The following is a 19,820-nucleotide window of genomic DNA, read 5'->3' as shown; positions in this document are numbered from 1 at the left end:
CTAAAATAAATATTTATTATTATTATTTTAAAAATAATTATTTTTACATTCACTTATATTTTTAAATAAGTGTAATAATTATCTTTAATACGATATAAAGTGAAAAAAATAACAAAAAATTATTATATATTTTTTTATAAAATTACTATGAATACTTTTTAATATGATATAAATTATGTTAATGTAATATATATTAACGGTAAATTAGTAATTAAGTTAGTGTGTGTAATATAAGATGTAATTTTAATAAATAATATTTATATTTTAAAATGAGGTTATTATGGTGTTCAAGTTCAACTAAATAAAGAGTTATATTTTAAAATAAGAAAAAAATTAATTTCTAAAGTGAGCGGAAGCTAAAGCCTATATTCACTGAGCCATCCTGCATTTTAGCTGCTAGATTGTGGTAAAAAAGAAAAACGTTTAATCTCTTTATTACCAGATATCAATTCTCCCAGGTATATACATCTCAAAAGTGCTGCAACTCACTTCAATGTTCTTCCAAATATGGAACTTTCAGTAAAAGAAGAAGAATTTATACCTACATTGCTCAAACCATAACCCAAATCAACAAGCCTTTTAACCTGCCATACAATAAATAGAAAAGCAGGAAGGAAAGGAGATGGAGAAGAGGAAAAAGAGCAGAACCTCAAACAAATTTTTAACAGAGACGGAGAATTCAGGCCATGTATAATGGATTAAATTCAAAATAGTGGTGGTGGTGGTGGGGAAGGGAAGCATCTTCAGAATCTACAGCACAGAAGCCCATTCCTCCAGCCTCGGTGTCTCCTGTATCGCTTGCGATCCGGTTTTGCCATTTTTACTGGGCTGCTGTTCCACTCGGATTGAAGTCTGCACATTTATGAAGCAAAAATGAGAATGATCAGCCACATTTAAATAGGTAAAGAAAAAAAAACGGTGCTTGTAGTACTACTGTCTTAGAAAGAAGGTTTACTTACATGGGAAATGCAAAGGAACGCGTGCTGGTAGTACTACTATCTGATCTAAGGGAAATGCTACCAGAATATGGTAAATGGCCCGAGGTTGCTATAGGGCCTGCTGAAATAGTAGGTCCACAGAAGTTCAAATCCCCATGATTGCGATAAACAGAAGATCGAGCTGAAGCAGTCGCACTATCAGGTACTGACCCCTCAACAACAGGATCATTTTGTGTATGTCCAGGTTGCTGACTATTTTTAGATTCTTTGTTCACTTTATCTTCTGATCTTGGGTTAAAATCACATACACTGACTTCATTGACAACCTCACCATCACTAGGATTCTGCAAATTGCCATGTTCAGCTTGCTGGCTATCCGTAGCTTTGCTGATTTCTGTACCATCTGTATCTACTGCTCTTGGGTTAAAATCATGTAAGCCGATTTCAGAATCAATCTCACAGTTATCAGTATTCTCCAAGTTACCACAGCCAGGTTGCCGACTATCTGTAGCATCTTTGCTCACTTCTGTGTCACCTGTATCTTCTGGTTTTGGGCCAAAATCACATATACTGGCCCCGTCATTTATCTCACGACTACCAGGGTTATCCAAATTGCCATGGTCAGCTTGTTGACTATCCGTAGCTTCTTTGCAAATTTCTGTGCCACCTATATCTTCTGCTATTGTGACAAAGTCACATATACTGGCTCCATTGTGAATTTCACAGTTACCAGGATTTTCCAAACTGCCATGGTTGTATTCTGCCACATCAGATAGCACATCTATAGCTGAAGAGTGTCTTTCTTCTGGAATAGTGCTGGACGAACTATTAGTAGGAGTTCCCTCAGCCCCGTGGTTTTGGTTGGGCATTGGGGAATCATAACATTTGGTTGTGACTGCAATAGATCCGCCTTCCAATAATTCATTTACTGAAGTAGTAAAACCGTCCACATTGCATACATCATCATTGGATTCAGTAGCATCAGAAGCCACAGATAGGGCTAAAGAGAGATTCTCTTTTTGTCTACCTCCTGATAAACCAATTCGCATGCCACATGCCTTTATCCTGTTCCATTGATTGGAATCACCAGTATCAGACGACACACCTGTGGTAACAGAACATTCTTCAAGTGTGCCCTTTGAGAAACCATTTGCAGGGTTTTTCTTAGTCTGGGTGCTCACATTAAGCTTATGAGTGTCAGATGCAAGAGTCTCAACTACATAGCACTCCTTGGCAGTATCCTGTGATGAAAATGACAAAAGCAAAAACTGGATGATATTTTAATATTGTTGATAATGTTTCCACATATACATGATGAAGTTTATGAATTAATATAAATTAAGAAGTTCAACAAGCAGATATATCCATGATGTTAGATTAATAAGTCAATTCCATCTGATATGCATTAGTCAGGGATATTGCCTATAAGTTGCAGAATAATGAGAATCTATTACAATTTCAAGCCTCTAATCTTCATCTCAAAATTAAAACAAGGTTTTTTCAAAGTTGTAAACCACATTATTGTGCACTTCCTCCAAGATAATATAGAACAAGCTTCTTTTTTTCATCTACTAAAATATTTGAGAAGAGTATTTTCTTAAAACAAAATAAGGCAATAATGGTACATCGTGAAACTTGTAAGCATGTATATCAAATTTGATTCAGTTTATTGGTTACCAACTACAAGGATTTAAGCAGCAGTGCTACAATGTGGTTTTCAATCAAGAAATTACAAGCAGCAAAACTGATAAAGTACCTTATCAACTGTTGGTCTATCAACAGACCGCTTACAATCACTGCTGCAGCTAGAACTCATTGGGCACACTTGCTGAGAATTGGCAGCAAGATCTTCAGGAAACACTTGTTTCAAGCTGATTTCCTTATCACATATATCACCAACAATCTCAGTCGTGCTTGCCTTGCCTCCATCATATTGTTCCTTGATATTGTTATCACTGACATAGACCAAGGGTTCACATAGTGATCTTGATTTCAGATCATGAGCAATTGTTGTAGCACTGTCCATCATTTCTTTCTTGATATAATCATTCCCATTACTCAGAGAATGATTAACAGTTGAAGAAACTATGTGTTCTTCACTTTCCACCAAGATCTTCTCAACAGCTTGTGCCCCTTCATCAATGCAAATGTCTTTGACAACATTTCCATTACAATCATTCAAAGAATCTATACTATTAGGCAAAGTAATCTCTGTCACAATTTTGTCAATAGATAGGTCCTTTTCCTTTACAACAAGTCCTGCTTTATTTGTCTGAATAGTGGACTGCTCAATGATAGTCTGACCCCCATCAATAGGATGCCCCATTTCCACATAAGAAAGATCAAATGGACTCACGGGTTGGCCATATTGTTTCTCCACTGAAGACGAATGATCATCTTTCCATTCCCATAGATGTTCATCTTCTACTTTAAACAAATCAATCAGCAGATGGTTGCCATTAGGTCTAACTACTTTGGAGGCAAATTCATGAGCTAAGTCCTGTTGATAGGGTTGTTTGCCATCTGCATTAGAGCATACTAACATAACATTATGGAGAGATGACAGCAGAGACATGAATAAGGACCTTTTGAAAAGATTTCATGTGATAATTAAATGAAGCAGATACTAATATTTGCTGCAGTAGCATATCCAAGTTATAAAGTCAACTGATATTGAAAAAAAAACAGCTGCTTTCACATTTCCCAACGAATTTCTGAGAAGCCATTTCTCCAATTAACAACAACAATGATATTGAATATTTTACACTTCCAGAAGAAGATAAAAAAAAACTTTCCAACTGAAAGAGCCCAGGTTTGAAAAGGAGGGTATTGGCTCAATAAAAGAAGAGACATCTTAATGAAATCAGGCAATTTGTTTCAGTTGTAAATCGTCGTCCCAAAATGTAAGAGTTTATGTTAGCAGAAAAAAGTAAATTGGAGATGTTGCAGCAGCAAAAGCAAAGCCATCAAGTACTTATATTGTCAACACACATTAATTACCTAGTTTCATGATTTCTCTTCTTGCTCAATCCACAGCCATCAGTTGCTGACTAGTCAGGCAAATAAAAGCTGCATATTTCCTGCCATGAAGAATAAAATATCAATGGATTAGGACATTAAACTCTACAGCCAGGATCACTTCAAAAGATCTATTTTAATCAAGAGGTCAACCACAACAATGATATAAAAGTCTGTGGCAGAAGTTTTACCAAAACAAGTGATTTAGTTTCAGCCAGAGATAGGTACTCATATGAACGTGCTTTATGAAGTATGTACTACGAACAACAACCCTCTTGTTTGTCTTAAATCTTAATTACTGGGTACGCATTACAATTGTAAACTAATTCTTCAAATAAAAAATTACTCCGGATGAGTTTTACCTGTAAGATTCTTTCCTGAACAGCAGGTAGAGTATGAAATATATCTTGACGAAACAAAAGAATTAATCTATTTTCAGCAATTAGTGCAAACTATGGTGCCGAGAACTAGCAATTAATTTTCCTTTTACAATGCTCAGCCTGACTCCTGCAACTTCAAGTAGACTACAAGAAATAGCCAAATCCAGCACTACCTAAATCAAGCTGAAAGCCGGAAGCAACTTCAATGTCGCTAAAATGGGGAAAGCTAAAGAATGCCACAAGGAGTTGAAATTACAACCTAAGAAGGTAAAACAACCCCCTTGATCCCAATAAAATGAAAAAAAAAAATCCAGTGCTTTGTGGCCCTATCACAACCACATAATTTATTATATGAAAGAGTTGGACTTGTAGATCACCTACCTACTGGAAAATTAAGCAAAAGTGTGGAAAGCATCTTGAGTAGCAAGAAAGAAAGCGCAGAATAGAACAAAGATTACTTGACCTATAGTTTGAGAAATCCCTTATTGGCAGAAAAGAAAAACAGAGAATATATCGCGAACTGTTAATCCACATCGAACAACAATTTTGTCGACTAATGCATTATTTCATTTGACTGGAAAAGAAAAAGAATCTACTCGGAGAAAGGAAAAGAATCAATAAGAATGACAATGATCATAATATATACACTTTGGTTCGTCAGAAAATAAATAAATAATAATTATCAGAAAATGGCTCAACATACATAATACGCAACACATTAGAAATAGGGAAAACCGGTCCTAGTGGTTGTAATAGACGAAGCTAAATATATGTGGTAGATTTTGCCATAGAGCTGATATGTCTATGATGCACAATAGATTAAGGCACATAAGAGTAAAAGAAAGAGAGCAAAACGAAAAGAACTAGAACAAAAGGAAACCAAAAAAAAATAGAAAAGAAAAGAAAAGGAGACTTCTGGCTTATTTATATATAACTCCTCAATCTCTCGTATGGAAGAAAGTGAAAAGGAACAGAACAAAATCTATCTCCCTTAATCTTCTGTTCCTTTTCCCCTCCCTGGCTATATGCTTTTAAGTTTTATTACTATCCTACTGCTTTCCTCCTCCCTCAACCTGGCATACCCCAAAGACAACTAAATCTCCCAAAAAAATCCAACCACTGAGATCCAACACTGTGCGCAAGCATATCAAACCCCCCCCAAAGTGAAGAAGAATAAAACAAAGAATCATAAGCTATACTATAAAAAGGTATCAGAAAGACTTACTCCATGAATCTTCTATATCACCCTGACAGGCCAAAAACCCATTTGTCGCCCACTGAGAACAAGATCAGAAGTCGAAGTATCTACCAAAAAATTCCAAAAGGAAGGACGCCCACTTAGTAAATACTAACTACCATATTAGATAGAACTCAATGCAGGGATTTAAAAACAGAGGCCCCAAGAAATCCAGACCTTGGATCTCTTAAAGCTAGAAAGGCTTCTGTCTTTCTAATTATTTTTATGACCAAAGGGCACTTAAGTGGAGAGAGAGAGAGAGAGAGATACAGTGGTGGGAAGACGGTGGGATTAATAAAGTATAGTGATAATTACACAAAGAGGGTGCTCAGTGCTGTCATGAGATAAGTCAAATGAGAGAGGCCAATAACTCTCTCTCTCTCTCTCTCTCTCTCTCTCTCTCTCTCTCTCTCTCTCTAAACGCTACCAAAAGAGACGGGCAGGATGGAAGCATTAAAGTTCTGCTACAAGAGGGGCAGGAAATTTAATTCGAGAACGGCCCCCTTTGACGCAAGTAGTCAATTTTTTGTTTTTAAGAAAAAGCCTCTTGGCAAAGTTTCATTCATTCCGTGACAAATCCTATACTTTATTTATTATAATAGTAAACAACACTATAATAAAAATAAGATATTAAATCCTAAAATATAAATAAAGTATATATAGAAGATTCATTAGAGCAAAGTGTCTAAAATTAGCCGAGGGCTTTATTGCAATCCAACAATTAAAAACACAACTACAGAGCCTAAATGAGTCGAGCTTCACTGAGCCCGGCTCTAGTTCTGGTTCGCCTTGAAACTAGCTAGGATGGTTGAATATTTTCATAGGCTATTTTAAGCCAAGCATATTGAGTTTATTTTTAGATAAAGATTTAATTGTTATTGACTCTAGTTCAGACTTGACTTGAAATTTAATTCGAGTCTATAAATTTATTTAGACTCCGTTCAGCTCAAGCCGAGTCGAGTCGAGCCTAAGCCCAAGCAGACTCATTTATTTTGACACCCCTTGCAAATATGTGAAAGGCTAGATAAGAAAATTTTCAACCTATATACAAGAGAAACATACAACAAAATTCACATTTTTTTTAAAAAAAAGAAAGGTCGGGCCTAATAGTGAAGTGGCACATATCTATTGAGAGAGTAGCAAGGGAATGACGGCAAGGCTTATATCCAATAAGGGATGGAGGATACGCTATGAGGAAGAAGGTGGGGGTGGGGAAGCAACAACAAGTCTCGAATTTAGCGGGGTGACAGAGAGAGGATAAGCTTAGAGGAGGAAGATGGGATGTAGAAGTGGTGGGAAGTCTCGATTTCAATAGGGGATCTATGAGAAAATGGCAGCGAGACTTGGATCCAAGAGTGGGATGGAGGATAAGCTCACATGAGAAAGATGGATTGAAAAGCGATGATAATGCTTGGATCCGATAGGGATGGAGGATAAGCTTGGAAGAGGAAGGCGGGGCTAGAGTGTGGAGGCAAAGATGTTAGATGCGGTAGGGAAAATGACGACAATAGTTTCACTAACATACCACTAATAAAATAAGGCTTGAAACTAGTGAAGACATTAGAAAGGACGATGAGGTAAAGACGACAGAGATGAAGGAAGACAAATGAGGAGAAAAGAGGGAAGAGAAAATAATATAACGATGAAAGCCTCCAAAGGGAGGGAAAAATCTCTCCGTGTAACCTAAACAATTGGTTAAGAGAGGAGAGAGATGACAGTGGCAAGAAGAACCCTCAAGAGGGGGAGAAAGAAACTAAAACCCTAGTAAAGTTGCCTCTTAGGGCTGACTGATAGCATAAAAGTATTCAAGTAGATAGATATGTCTCATCCTAAACCTTAGGATTAGGGTTTTAAGGGAATTTAGTGTTCCCCAGAAGATCATTTCATCCATGAAATGATCGAGAAAATGTAAAGAAAAATATCGAATCTATCAAGCTAAAAGTGAGGACCTAATTAGAGAATTAACTCTAAAACACAAACAAACTTGTTTGGATTGAAGAAAAATGCAAGAAAGATCCAATATTTTACCTTAAGGAAATGGAATTAGATTGTAAATATCTACCTTCCCACTTCTGCACCTCTTCTCTTTGATCTCAACAGTCTTTTAATCCGATAAAGTTTTGAGTCGATCCACGAAACCCGCTCGAATTTCAAACTATACATACGGCGTATTAGTTTTGACCAAGTAATTACTCAAACGAAATCCAATCTGTTAGATAATGTTGAATAATTGAGATAAAAATTTGGATCTCGTGCAAGTGGAATCGCAAAGAATACTTTTACAACCGTAGATGATGGATGACGTGCGAATGTCCACGAGCACGATGACTTGACGCGTGGCTAAGGTATCATCGTGACGCCAAGGTGACGTAATCGTTTATACACCACCCACGGGTGTGGAGGAGATGATGCACTGCATAGAGTGGGGAGCGAGAGCGACAGAACCTTTCTGGAGAGTTCTCCGTGTACTCCTCCCGTGCGACAAACTCAAATGCACGCCACGTGTGAAAGTTGGCTTTTACTAACGAGGATTCGCTGCAGCCAAGGCTGTGGGAATTCCCATCAGCAATACTTTAATCCACTTCCTTTTTTTTTGGCGGTCTTAATTGATTAATATAATGGCTGCTAATCATTGTAAAATAACATCATAAATACTTCTCTGGTGCATTTGATTGGCTCTAATAGGTAATATGTAATTAAGCAACCCAATCATGTGATCTATTACTTTAAACTAGCACACTTTTCGATGCACGAGAATTTGCCATGATATCTATCTCACTGATCTGCTACATGTTCGCATACATCTATTGGCGTAAACATACAATTTCACACTGTAGGCCATATTAGCACCTCAATTATAAGTTGATATAAAATTATGATGAAAAAAATTACAGTTTACCCTCCTTGACTTGATTTCAACCCACCATTATATAATTTAAATTTCTAATCATTTTTCTATAATTTGGATTAAATTACAACCGTTAGTTAATCATTAGTAAGTATATAAAAAGATTTAATTTAATCTCGCAGAATAAAGTCTGACTTGATGGTGGTACAGTAACTTGATAATTTAGTAATTTATTTATGATAAAAAAATATTGAGGTCAATGATTCTACGGGCAGTTGATTGCTAGTTTTGGATGGGAAATTTAATAGTTGTAACTTAGTCAAAGGTTAGCATATTAAATTTGAAATTTAAGAGAGTGAATTGGATTTTGATCAAATCACGAAACATAAACTATAATTTGCTCAAACTTATAATATTCGAGATCTTATTCATGTTTGGATCTACATTTGCCTTTCTTTCTTTTCTTTTTTAATTAAAAATCCACCTAAAAAATGTAGGAGAATTTTGTGTCTTCTCCAATAAGCTAAAATGTAGGTGGTCACATGCAATGATGCAAGAAGCCATTCTTTAAGAGAAAAAGAAGAAAGAAATTGAAGTCGATCATCTGCATTAATTGAAGCCACTGAAGAGATTCAGGTTACAAGTCCAAAGAAAGAATTATTTGGAAATTTAACAACTGATCATTGAAACTTGAGCTTGCTGATCAATTAGAATTCGTTCATTCACTTTCAATCACATGGATGTCAGAGAAACATCAAAGAAGAAGAAGCCCAAAAAAATAATTGCAAGTCATGGGGAAAGAAAAGAAGGTTGGAATCTTTGGAAGCTGTACCCTCTCTTCTCATGTGTACTTTGTGATTCAGATCGTTTGGTACCTTAACTTCCGGATAATCCACGAGTTGGGAATGTGATGCTCACCCTAGCTGTCTTTATATATATATATATATATATATATATATATATATATATATATTTTGTCAGCTTGCCACAGCATCAGGAAGTTCTTGCTGGAAAAATAAATTCTACAAACATCATACGTGTAGTATTATTGTATGTGGATGAGTTCTTTCCTCCTATCTCTTTCGAGATTTTTTTTTTCTTCTTTTGCTTCTCAAATCTCTTTTGAGAACTTCTCCTCCTTTCTCTTTAGAAAAAAGAGGTGGGAGACAGACATTGACCAGAGTAGTTGGGTTGGACTTGAGTTCGGATTCTATATAGCTCGCATTTAGATCGAGCTAGATTTTGGCCCGAAACTAAGGGACGTTGTTACGGGCTCACGGGCTTCTTTTTTTTTAAGCAGCTCTATTTACATACTTTGCAGCAACTTTGAATAGCATTAATTAACACATATCACTCAATTTCTTTAGCTTCTTCTGCTTCTCTGATGAGAAGAAGCAACATCCTTCTGTACGTATCCAATGTAGTCTCAAGCATCTCTATTGCCCTTCTCCTGTCCTCCCTCGTTGCATGCAACCATTTATCCATCTTCATCATCTCACTCACCTCTCTCCCCATCTCCCTCTCAGAAAACCCAGCACCATTCCCACTTTCACCTCCTCTGATCATTCTACCAACCCATCTCGCCACCACCAGATCGCCGCCGCCGCCACTTGCGAACGCTTGGTCTATCAGTCCATTCTTTACGTCCCATATCCTCACAATTCCGTCCTCCGACGCTGATACCGCCTTCCGATCGCCGTCTAACATCGCCAACGACGTCACCGCGCCGCCCTGCTCTGCTCCCCATGCGACCATCTCGTGACCTCCTTTTTCTTTCATCCTTCCTCCTCTTGCCCTCAATGGCACTACGTATAGTTTCCCATCCGAGCCACCGGCGTACAAGTTATAACTGGTTGAGTCCATAGTCACGCACCACATTGCACAAGGAAATGTGATGGTTCTCAGCTTGCTGCCGTTTGCGATGCTCCAGAGTTTACAGGTGCCGTCGAGAGAGCTCGAGACGACGGCGGGGTTGCACCCGCCGGTCCCCGAGGCGATGCACGTCACCGGAGAATTATGTGCTTTGAACTGGTAGAGTTCGAGATGGTTACAAGAGTCCTCATTGTTATCTTGCATGCATGCAACGTCTAAAAGACTAAGTATGGGGAAGACTGCTACGGTGCCGTCGTCTCCTCCTGATAACAGAAGGGAGCCGTCGCCGTTGACGACCAGACACGAGACGGCTCGCCCGTGAGCAAAGAAAGAGCATCGGAGATCGCCTGAGGGAAGAGAGAAAACGTGGATACGACCCGAAAGGCCGCCGGCAAAAAGGTGGGAGCCATCCGGAGTCGCGACGAGGGGGCCTACAGGTTCAGGGGTCGGAACGCAGTGCGTGGCGGCGGACGACCACCAGTTGTAGAGCCTGACAGAGCCCGCAGTGGTGGGTGATACGTGCGAAGCAGCAATCAGGGCGTTGCCGGCCACGGTGAGGCCTCCGCGGGGGATGCTGGTGCCGGAGAATTGTGCGAGCACGGCGCCGGAGACAGGGTCGTGGGCGGTGATGGGCCTGTCTGGAGAGCTGGTGAGGATGATCTCTGTCTGAGAGGATGCCATTTTGGTATCTCCTTGAGCGATCTCCAAGAACTGATTTCATATAGGAAAGTTGGTTGTAAGAGACAGTATGAAGAACGTGAGAGCAAACCGTTTCGTAACCGTCACTGGTAGCGTTTTGTCTGTGACTGCCTGCTATTGGGTGGGGGGAGAACAAAAAGAAAGGTAACAATAGATGGAAACCTTGAAAAGGAAAAAAACTGGACATGCACAATAGATTCAGATGAGAGTCGACAAATAATAAATAAGATGATATTGCTTGTGAGCCCTCACGATATTGCTTGTACACTATCTCATAGCTGTAAATTGTAATAAACATTACCATTCAACACCCTTGATCATCTGCTGAGCTGCGAGATTTCCCAGAGCTATATTCGCACTAGTTTTAATTGGCTACCTTCATCCTAGCTAGAATAAGTATTTGGTGGTTAGGATCGTCAAATATTCCCATTTGTTTGCATGCAACATCAAGTATTTCTCTGACTTGAGCCGAGTTGGCAGGTCTGTCGTCTTGAATTACAACTTCAAGCTCAAAATTGCATGGCCATGGCTCATCTTTGGAAATAACTCGGCAGCTAAAAATGAATATCTGCGCGTAATAGGGGAAATAGTTAGATATTGGTTCAAGATACAAATTTTGGGGGCCAGGAAGGTGTACAGGATACATCTGGTTTTCAGTCCTCGTTTTATAAAAATCAAGAGAGAACTTTACAAGAGAACTATTATTACCTGTATAAGCAACTTGGAAGACACACTGTAGGAGTACAGTCTGCTACAGCCTATTCGAGAAGGTTCAACATCTTGGATAGGAAGTTAGTTGAATTTTTCTTGATCAGTTACAGAAACATGAGCGACTCCTATAAAAGTGAGATAAGCACGGTTACACTCCATTGCTGATAGTAGGAACCCAAACTCAAGTCCTAACCTTTTAGTCCAACGATCGAATCAGACGAGCTGCAAATGATCCATCTATACGATGTTTAACTGGATTTGAGGAATAGAAACCTTTATCTGTGATAAAATCAGGAGGAACATATCCATCCACACGTTGCAGTACGAATTCCTACAGTGCATAATACAACAATAAGTTACACATGTTGCAACATAATCAAATGCTCATCAGTGCTAACTATGATATGAATGTCTAACTGACGTAATGTGCCCTGGACACTTAATGCTGATATCAATTACTTCAGAAGTTATGGATAATTGCAACAGAACAATTGCATAAAAGAGAAAATTGTTATTGCAGATGCAGACATCCACTCTGAGGATGAAAATAATTAAAAGGAATTAGGCTGCATTTCTCCTGGAACTTATGACCGATAGTCAAACATGGCATTAATCATATGATGAAGACTAGGATAAGCAAACAATCATATGATGGCCTTTCCTGATGAGCTGACATTAAATATAAATTAACAATAACTAGATTAAGATGTGAACATAGAGGACAAAATGAAAGTAGCTGATAATAAAGCATGAAGTTAGACCTTAGTAGGCTTAGTTATTGCAAATTATGCTGCATGTATAAAATTGAAAGCTACATATATAATATAAGCATATGCATATGAATATGATGGGAAGCAATGGCCACAATAACCCAACATATCAGTTCAAAATAGATGTATCATATTAAGTCACAATCACAATGATAATTAGATGAATCTGCATGCTTGATGCTTTGACCCAAAAAAGAAAGAAGTAACATTCTTAGCTGGACTAAGGCAGGAACCATACTGGATGCCTACTAACAAATGCTGAAACCCTCTCCTCATTTTCTTCAGGATCTATGGAACAAGTACTGTAGACAAGTACCCCACCAGGCTTTACCAACCTATACATATGGCAAAGAATGAGACCAAATTCGAAAAAATGAAATTGAAAATTGATGATACAGACAAAATATAGGGTCTTTTGATAAACTCTTCTTACAAAAATATAGGGGTCAAATTGAAAATAATTAAAAGGGTGTTTTGATAATCTTTTCCATGAATCACTTGCAGGAAAGGATAAAAAACAATCAAGTCCGCTTACCCTGAAGCTGCATCAAAGAGCTCGTCTTGCAAATACTTCAACTGCTCCAAATCTTCTAAATGCCTATTCCATCGCAAGTCTGCTCTCTTGAGGAAATAGAAAAAAAAAGAAAGAGTAAGTTATTGGTAGAAGATCATATGCATGAGAGAGAGACGAGCAAGAAGCTTGAATCTTTTTTCTCTTGATTATTTCAATTTTCACAAAAAACTTCAAACTCCAGATAATGTTGAGTAAAAGATATTGGGCTCAATGTGCACTATAAATGAAGATGAATATTTCTTACAGCAGAATAATTTTTTTTAAGATAAATATTATTTCTATATTTCTGAACTAGGAAACAGTATCATCATCAAGTTCCTCTAGAAATTACATAATTTTGTCCTCATTCTGTTCTCTATAATAAAAGGAAAAGAAAGAAGCTCACTTGAAACAAAATGGTCAGTGAAAAAGTACCTTAGAAAGGACACCAAGTCCAGAACAAGGAGCATCCAACAGAACTTTGTCATACTTAATGGCACTTTTCTCCTAGAAAGACAAAGCATCATTATAACTGAACAAACAGTAAAACCATAATAGAATTTCTTAAAAAGACAGGCAACTGCGCATGATTTCTTATTCAACTTAGTTGACTGCTTATTACTGTTAATAAACCCATGTTTCACATAAACATGCGTATCGGAAAGGTTTAAACTATTAAGTGAGAGGGTGTATCAAACAGGATATCTTAAAGAAACAGTTTTTTACTATGAGCAATTGAGCATTAACTGTCATATACAATAAGTCAATAATATACTGATATCTCATGATTGATTGTAAACTTGAAAATTGGTTGAAGCCCAATAACTGAAAGCATTTTGTAAGGCAATTCATAAAAGAGATATAACAAGATCTTAGAGCATTGCAAAAGCAGGACTACATACCCAAGCATGGAGCACCGAAACATAACTAAGAATAAATACCAAAAGATCACCATCCAGTAGAAAAGCAATGTATGATGGAAAATAAACTTCAATGTTGATTATCAAAGTTCTTACTCAAATAAATAGTAATGTTACTGGATGTATAAATTCCTACATAATCTTACAGCATATAAGCGGAGGTCAGCATGGATGGCAGTTATCACTTCATCAAGGTTATGTAATTTTGCTGTCTCTCTGAGAATTCTTAGACGACCTTTATTTATGTCAATTGCCAATACCATACCTGCATTACAACATGCCGAAACTAAAATTTACCATCTAGGTCAAAATATTCAAGGGGCAATCCATTGTCTAAAGAGAGACGTCACCTTTCCCTCTTAAACGTGAAGCCATGAATAAAGTCTTTCCACCAGGTGCAGCACAGCAATCAATGATAGCTTCTCCGGGTTGTGGATCCACCACAGACACCACCAAACCTGGAACCAAATGTTGATCCCTCAAGTATCAGAAATATGAAAGACTTGGAATTATTAGGGCTTCATTCATGTTAACGTTCAGCAGCAATTGGCAATCCTTCGAGTATGCTAAAAACTTAATTGTAAAACACATATGCTAACACACAGAAAAAGAGAGTATAGACCAAGATTAGATAGGTAAAGGAAATGACAGGTATACCAAAGAATAAAGGTAGGTTATGGAACAAGTTTGGCAAAAACAGAGAATATTTAGAAACAAATTAGTGAAATACAGTACTTCATTCTGCAGTATAAACTAACAACTACTGCAAAAGCATGTAAATATTAACCCAAAATTGTCATATGGATGTTCACTGAGTAAATATGTTATCTAGTGTCAAATTGTCAACAATGTATCTCCTTTGTTGATCATCTTAGCAACATCTCAAGTCCAATGAGAATGACATCATTTGGTAGTGAAATTAGCGAGCTAGAATGACACCACGTACACAACTTACTAAAAGTTCAATTAATGATACATCAACAATGAAGATATGGCTTTAGAGAATGTGATGAAATTATGAGGAACATGTTGGACAGTGGTTTTTGTAGCTTTGAATTTTGTGTATATATGAAGTACTTCCAGACAATATCAATACCAAAGCAATTTTCAGAATCACGATGGGAAAGAAACCTCACCTGCACTCTCATCCTGAACCGAACACAGGCCTTCCTTCAGTAAGCCAGCTTGTATGACAGTCTGGATAGAAGGAAGGAGATTGAAAAATCGGTTGTCACTCATAGAACCGCATTTAAGAAAGAAACAACTTAAAAAAACAGAATGACATGGTTATAAATATGCTAGAGCATGTACTTGGATACACATGCAAGATATGAAATTGAGTGCTGTCAGCTAGTATAAGAAGTGTGAAACCAATTGCCTTCAAAACTGGCATTCTTGCAGATAATTGTATCTAGAACTTTAAGGAGGTAAATATAGAACATCACACAGCAAAAGCCATACTGCTAAAGAGGTTGGTAACCCATTAGACCAGGTGCATAATGGCAAGCCTTACAATGCTTAATTCAAGGAAGTCTTAACCTAATCCAAGTCCTCAGAAATAATATATTGGCATTTGCACATGCAAGCATGCTTCAGATGTAAGCTATCATAATGTTCTTTTTCCTCAGAGAAAAGTGGGCTAATATAAGTCAGATTTAGTAAATAAGAAATATCCTACATGCTACAAAGACATGAGAATTCTCAGAAAGATGATTGCACATTTTGATGGATAATACAAACTCCGTGAAGCCCATAAGGACAATACAAGCCGTCATTCTGACTCATATCAAGTTTCATAGCTGATATCCCACAACTTAAAAGGTTGGAAAAAAAGAAAAAGAAATTCTTTTATATGTCCGAAATCAGAATCCTAGATTACTCCCATACTTATCTACAAATGCAAGATTTGATCGCTCATTTCAACCAAGGTTCTCTTCTCAGCTCCAAAACAAAGTGGAGAAGACAGTGAGTTACGCTTATGAACATTGGTTTGCATGGGCTAACAAGAACAACAATACCAAAAGCCAAGCTGTTATTCCCAACTACTCAGAGCTGGTTACAAGGCCCCTTTATTCCATTTATCACTATCCAATGAGTGGTTCTCTTAGCGGTCCTTTTCCTCCATTCATCCCTAACCCGTGCATCATTTACTCTAGAACCCTAGTTCATGAATATATAGCTAGCTATAAGATATGTTTCCTTGCCAATGCATTGCACAATCTTTAGTGAGCAAGTTATTTTATCATTCAAAGAAAAATGTGAGATGTTCCACAATAAGCGAAAGAAATTAAATTAAAATTAAGTCAAAATACAATTGTTCTATATACCTGCATTCCAGCTTGAATGTGAACAAATTCATCCATAGCCACAGACTGCTCATAAGCAACCTGAATATAGAAAAAAAAAATCAATATTGTTACTCAGCCTGAACAACACTGCACATCTTACTTCGGGTAAGCATGTGCACAATATCCTAAAAGAGGCTAGAGAATAATAATTACCAAGACACTACAAAGCTTATCTGGCAAAGGTGACATCATAAGCAATTCACATTATATCTCTATATACATATACAGATATAGATATGCACACACAAAAATTATGCAGTAAATGATAGATGTTGGCATATAAAGATTGAAAGAGTACATAAAGACAGTAAAGATAACCAATGCACCTTCAGATCTTTCAATCGTTTAACAAGATCCACTATTGTAAAACCTTTACTAGTGTTCACCCTAGAATGAGAAGAGATTAGTAATAAGTTATTTTAGAATGCTAGGTTTCTATGAGACAAAGATAAGATACAACTTCAAACCTTAAACTAAAATAGGGATCACTATTGTTCCAGTTCATCAGTCTCACAGCTTCATCTTGTCCAAGGAATCTCACCCATCTCCTCACCATCCACTGCACAAAGAAACGTGTCAGATTTTCACATTGCTTGCCTCTTCTAAATACATTGTTAACCATGTAATCCTAGCACATGTAGCAAGTGCAATATAATTCCATCCCTGCTCAATCAGCAAGTTGACAGGGATTGTGCCCTCAAATAAAGCAGCCATGCTTCCCAATTTTTTTAGTGTCTAAGAATAATAACTAATTTGTGTATTTGTGGTGTCCTCTATAAAAATGAACCTCTGGAATGATCTTTTTTAAGTACGTTATTAAGATAGCAGAGAACCACTCCCCATTGTCTTCCATACAAAAGCCTTTTGGTTTAAACTGGATGAAAGAGTGTGACTAATAGAAAATGAACTTATAATAAGATGTAAAGACTTACAACAGGATGAGAATGAATTATTGCAAGAGCACGTGCTTGGGCACGATCATCACCTTCTAAATTTGGTAGAGGGAGAGAATCTGTTTCCTGAATCAGAAAAGAAGAATGAAAGGCACATTTTTCAAGTTAATGCACTTTTAAAGATGAAATAGAAGAAAGCATATCATATACCACACCTTCAACAAAACTAGCTTCCGCAATATTCCGTTTACCATATTGCCCGCACCAGGCCTTAGAGCTGCTTTTGCAAGCCTTACATTCTAAAATTTAGAAAGCTACAATCAGTTAATACATTGGGATTGAATAGTGCAACTTAGGCTGGAAAGAATAGTTAGCACCATGTATAATATTAAAATGGACTTTTAAACTAAAGAGCAGGGCATCCGTTTTACAATTAAGAAGAGTCCCAAAGGCAACAATAGATGAAAGCATGAAACACTTAAAACAGTGCAGATTGTTATTTTTCAGTTCTGAGCAAATGATTATTAAAAGATTATTCAGAAAACAAAACAAGAAGAGTTTGTGGCATGAAAACTGCTAAGAATATTTGAAGTATCACCCTGTTAGTATAGTAATACAAACTTCAGAAGTTTCCACCTCTCTCTGTTTCTATCAGTATTCAGAACTTTTAATAGCGTCAGAAGGAAAAACTCTTTTATTCAACAAGTTTCACATAGAGAAGCAGTGCAAAATGAAAAGTACCTCATCAACAACTGCATACGGGGGCATGCCTAGCTTGATGATCTCATAAAACCCAATACGTAATATCTGAAATTGTTGAAATCCAATTGAAACAACAAAATCGAGATAAATGGTTAAATTTGATAATAGCACCTATATGATATACCTAGATACATATTCCTAATATGATTCACTACATATGGGTAACCAAAAGATCCACTGCCAAGACCGACAAGCATTAGAATAAGACCATAAGGAACATGTGAGAACAAATTGAAAAGCATAAATCAAGCCTCATTTGGTGTTTATCAAAGTTAACTGCTAATGTAATGCCAATAAAGTTGCACAGCAAAGTTGGGCCAGGCCAACAAAAGATTTACCTGCAGTAGCAGTGGTTCCATGTCCCTAAACATCCTCTCCTCGTTACATAGCGACATGATAAGATAATCAAGATAGCGTCTCCAACGAACAGCCCCAGCAACGACGTCCGTCACCTAATAAAGAATGCTCAGCATAAGAGAACATATATAATTTAAAGATGATTATCTTTACCAGAGTTAAAGCTAGAACTTATTTTTGGTTGCCCAAAACCCAAAAGTATCATCAGTTAAAATCAGCTTCCACGGCATCTATCTACATCAGTTTATTAAAATCTTACTCTAAGAACTAATAAGTAGATCATTCCAGCATAGAATTTAGATTAACACATCCCTATTACAAATATCTAACATACTAACAAATCACTACCAAAATTAATCAATACCAGTCTGATATCTCTGTCATCCAAATCCCTAGTGCGAAACCCGAGCGTCCTTTCCACATAACCCATCTCATTTTGAGCAGAATTCCTCCCCTTCTCATTCAAAAGGTCCGCAAATGCCCCACCTTGCTCGATCCTCAACAACCTCACCGCCGAAACTGTGAATCCCCACGAGACACACAAGTTAGCTAAACTCATCAGCATCAAGAAACACAACAGAGGTCCCAAGAAAGATTACCTGCTCTGTGAGGAGAAACCTCCGAATTCAGCTTCCGGGTCTTCCCCCTGGAATCGAGAAGCCTCGGAAGTCGACTCCTCTCTTTCAAAACAAAAACGAAAGAAAATGTTAGAAGAAGAAGAAGAAGTGAGGACTTCTAGGTAAGGCGAGTAGGAGAGGCTTTACCCGTGGGGTTTTGAGGAATCCGAGCAGAAGCGGACTTTTGGGGAAGAGATCGGTTGGAGATAGAGGAAGAGAAGCGAGATGAGGAGAGGAGAGAGATGACTCCCTCCATTTTTGGCTTTGGTTTCTTCTTCCTCTCTCGCCTTCACATCACCCGAGAGAGATAAAGAGATGTGAATAAATAAATATAATTCTCCATTTGAAGTTTGAAGCAGGAGGTGAGTGTGGATTAATGGAGATTTTGACCAAAGTAATAAGAAAAGTGCTGTTAAAATTTATTCCAAACTGGATTACATTGAAAGTCAAACTATACATGATACCAATTTTTAATAAATTTGTCAATTTCTTAACGTAATAATAAAAACCATCATTTTTCATGAATAAAATCAATCTCCTTTTATAATCCAAGAATCATTTATAAATTATTTTCTAGTGATTTATTTATAGAAAATGGTAGTTTTTAATTATAGCAACAGTAATTTAGTTAAAAACCATAGATTAATTCGAGTTAGGTTAATTGGACAGCCCGATTAGTGAATACTTTCAAAATATGTTTGTGAATAAATAGAGCTGATTAGTCTTACCAACTTATAAAGAAGGTTTTGGATTTTTTTTTTTTTTAATTTTTTTTTTTAACAAAAGGCAACTATCATCCTGTTTCATTGAAACAAATAAACATTAAAAAAAAATTATTAAAAAAATTGAAGGCTTTGACGCGATAGATCAAAACCCCAACCTCAAAACCATATAGAT

The 19,820-nt window shown here is 37.1% G+C and overlaps 3 protein-coding genes across 6 annotated transcripts; all 3 read right to left on the bottom strand.

Annotated features, from left to right (window-relative positions):
- Window positions 1–407: 407 nt before the first annotated feature.
- Window positions 408–5,883, bottom strand: LOC140787280 (uncharacterized). 3 transcript variants are annotated; one of them, XM_073136123.1, is made up of 6 exons: window positions 5,751–5,883; window positions 5,562–5,641; window positions 3,939–4,018; window positions 2,695–3,461; window positions 960–2,179; window positions 408–852 (listed from the first exon to the last, which is right to left on the bottom strand). In XM_073136123.1, the coding sequence occupies exons 3-6, from the start codon at window positions 3,946–3,948 to the stop codon at window positions 744–746; spliced, it is 2,106 nt and encodes a 701-aa protein (XP_072992224.1). In that variant the 5' UTR covers window positions 3,949–4,018; window positions 5,562–5,641; window positions 5,751–5,883; the 3' UTR covers window positions 408–743. The 3 variants fall into 3 exon arrangements, with proteins under 3 accessions (XP_072992224.1, XP_072992223.1, XP_072992226.1); XM_073136122.1 differs by having other exon boundaries at window positions 5,562–5,788; XM_073136125.1 differs by having other exon boundaries at window positions 2,695–3,438; window positions 5,562–5,788.
- Window positions 5,884–9,505: 3,622 nt separating this feature from the next.
- Window positions 9,506–11,390, bottom strand: LOC140787626 (protein ROOT INITIATION DEFECTIVE 3-like). Its single transcript, XM_073136647.1, has 2 exons — window positions 11,294–11,390; window positions 9,506–11,004 (listed from the first exon to the last, which is right to left on the bottom strand). The coding sequence occupies exons 1-2, from the start codon at window positions 11,294–11,296 to the stop codon at window positions 9,772–9,774; spliced, it is 1,236 nt and encodes a 411-aa protein (XP_072992748.1). The 5' UTR covers window positions 11,297–11,390; the 3' UTR covers window positions 9,506–9,771.
- Window positions 11,198–19,267, bottom strand: LOC140787625 (uncharacterized). 2 transcript variants are annotated; one of them, XM_073136644.1, is made up of 19 exons: window positions 19,071–19,263; window positions 18,906–18,986; window positions 18,671–18,825; window positions 18,288–18,401; window positions 17,929–17,994; window positions 17,403–17,486; window positions 17,227–17,313; window positions 16,762–16,853; window positions 16,621–16,681; window positions 16,274–16,333; window positions 15,083–15,143; window positions 14,297–14,404; window positions 14,093–14,211; window positions 13,462–13,533; window positions 13,009–13,094; window positions 12,712–12,808; window positions 11,897–12,034; window positions 11,701–11,828; window positions 11,198–11,560 (listed from the first exon to the last, which is right to left on the bottom strand). In XM_073136644.1, the coding sequence occupies exons 1-17, from the start codon at window positions 19,177–19,179 to the stop codon at window positions 11,900–11,902; spliced, it is 1,587 nt and encodes a 528-aa protein (XP_072992745.1). In that variant the 5' UTR covers window positions 19,180–19,263; the 3' UTR covers window positions 11,198–11,560; window positions 11,701–11,828; window positions 11,897–11,899. The 2 variants fall into 2 exon arrangements, with proteins under 2 accessions (XP_072992745.1, XP_072992746.1); XM_073136645.1 differs by lacking the exons at window positions 11,198–11,560; window positions 11,701–11,828; window positions 11,897–12,034 and having other exon boundaries at window positions 13,009–13,087; window positions 19,071–19,267.
- Window positions 19,268–19,820: the final 553 nt, after the last annotated feature.

Source organism: Typha latifolia, chromosome 4 (genome assembly GCF_019914945.1).
Source record: "Typha latifolia isolate L0001 chromosome 4, TyphaL0001v2, whole genome shotgun sequence".
Classification (NCBI taxonomy): domain Eukaryota; kingdom Viridiplantae; phylum Streptophyta; class Magnoliopsida; order Poales; family Typhaceae; genus Typha; species Typha latifolia.
The sequence above is the reverse complement of the archived record's forward strand: the minus strand, read 5'-3'. Positions and strand labels throughout refer to the sequence as shown.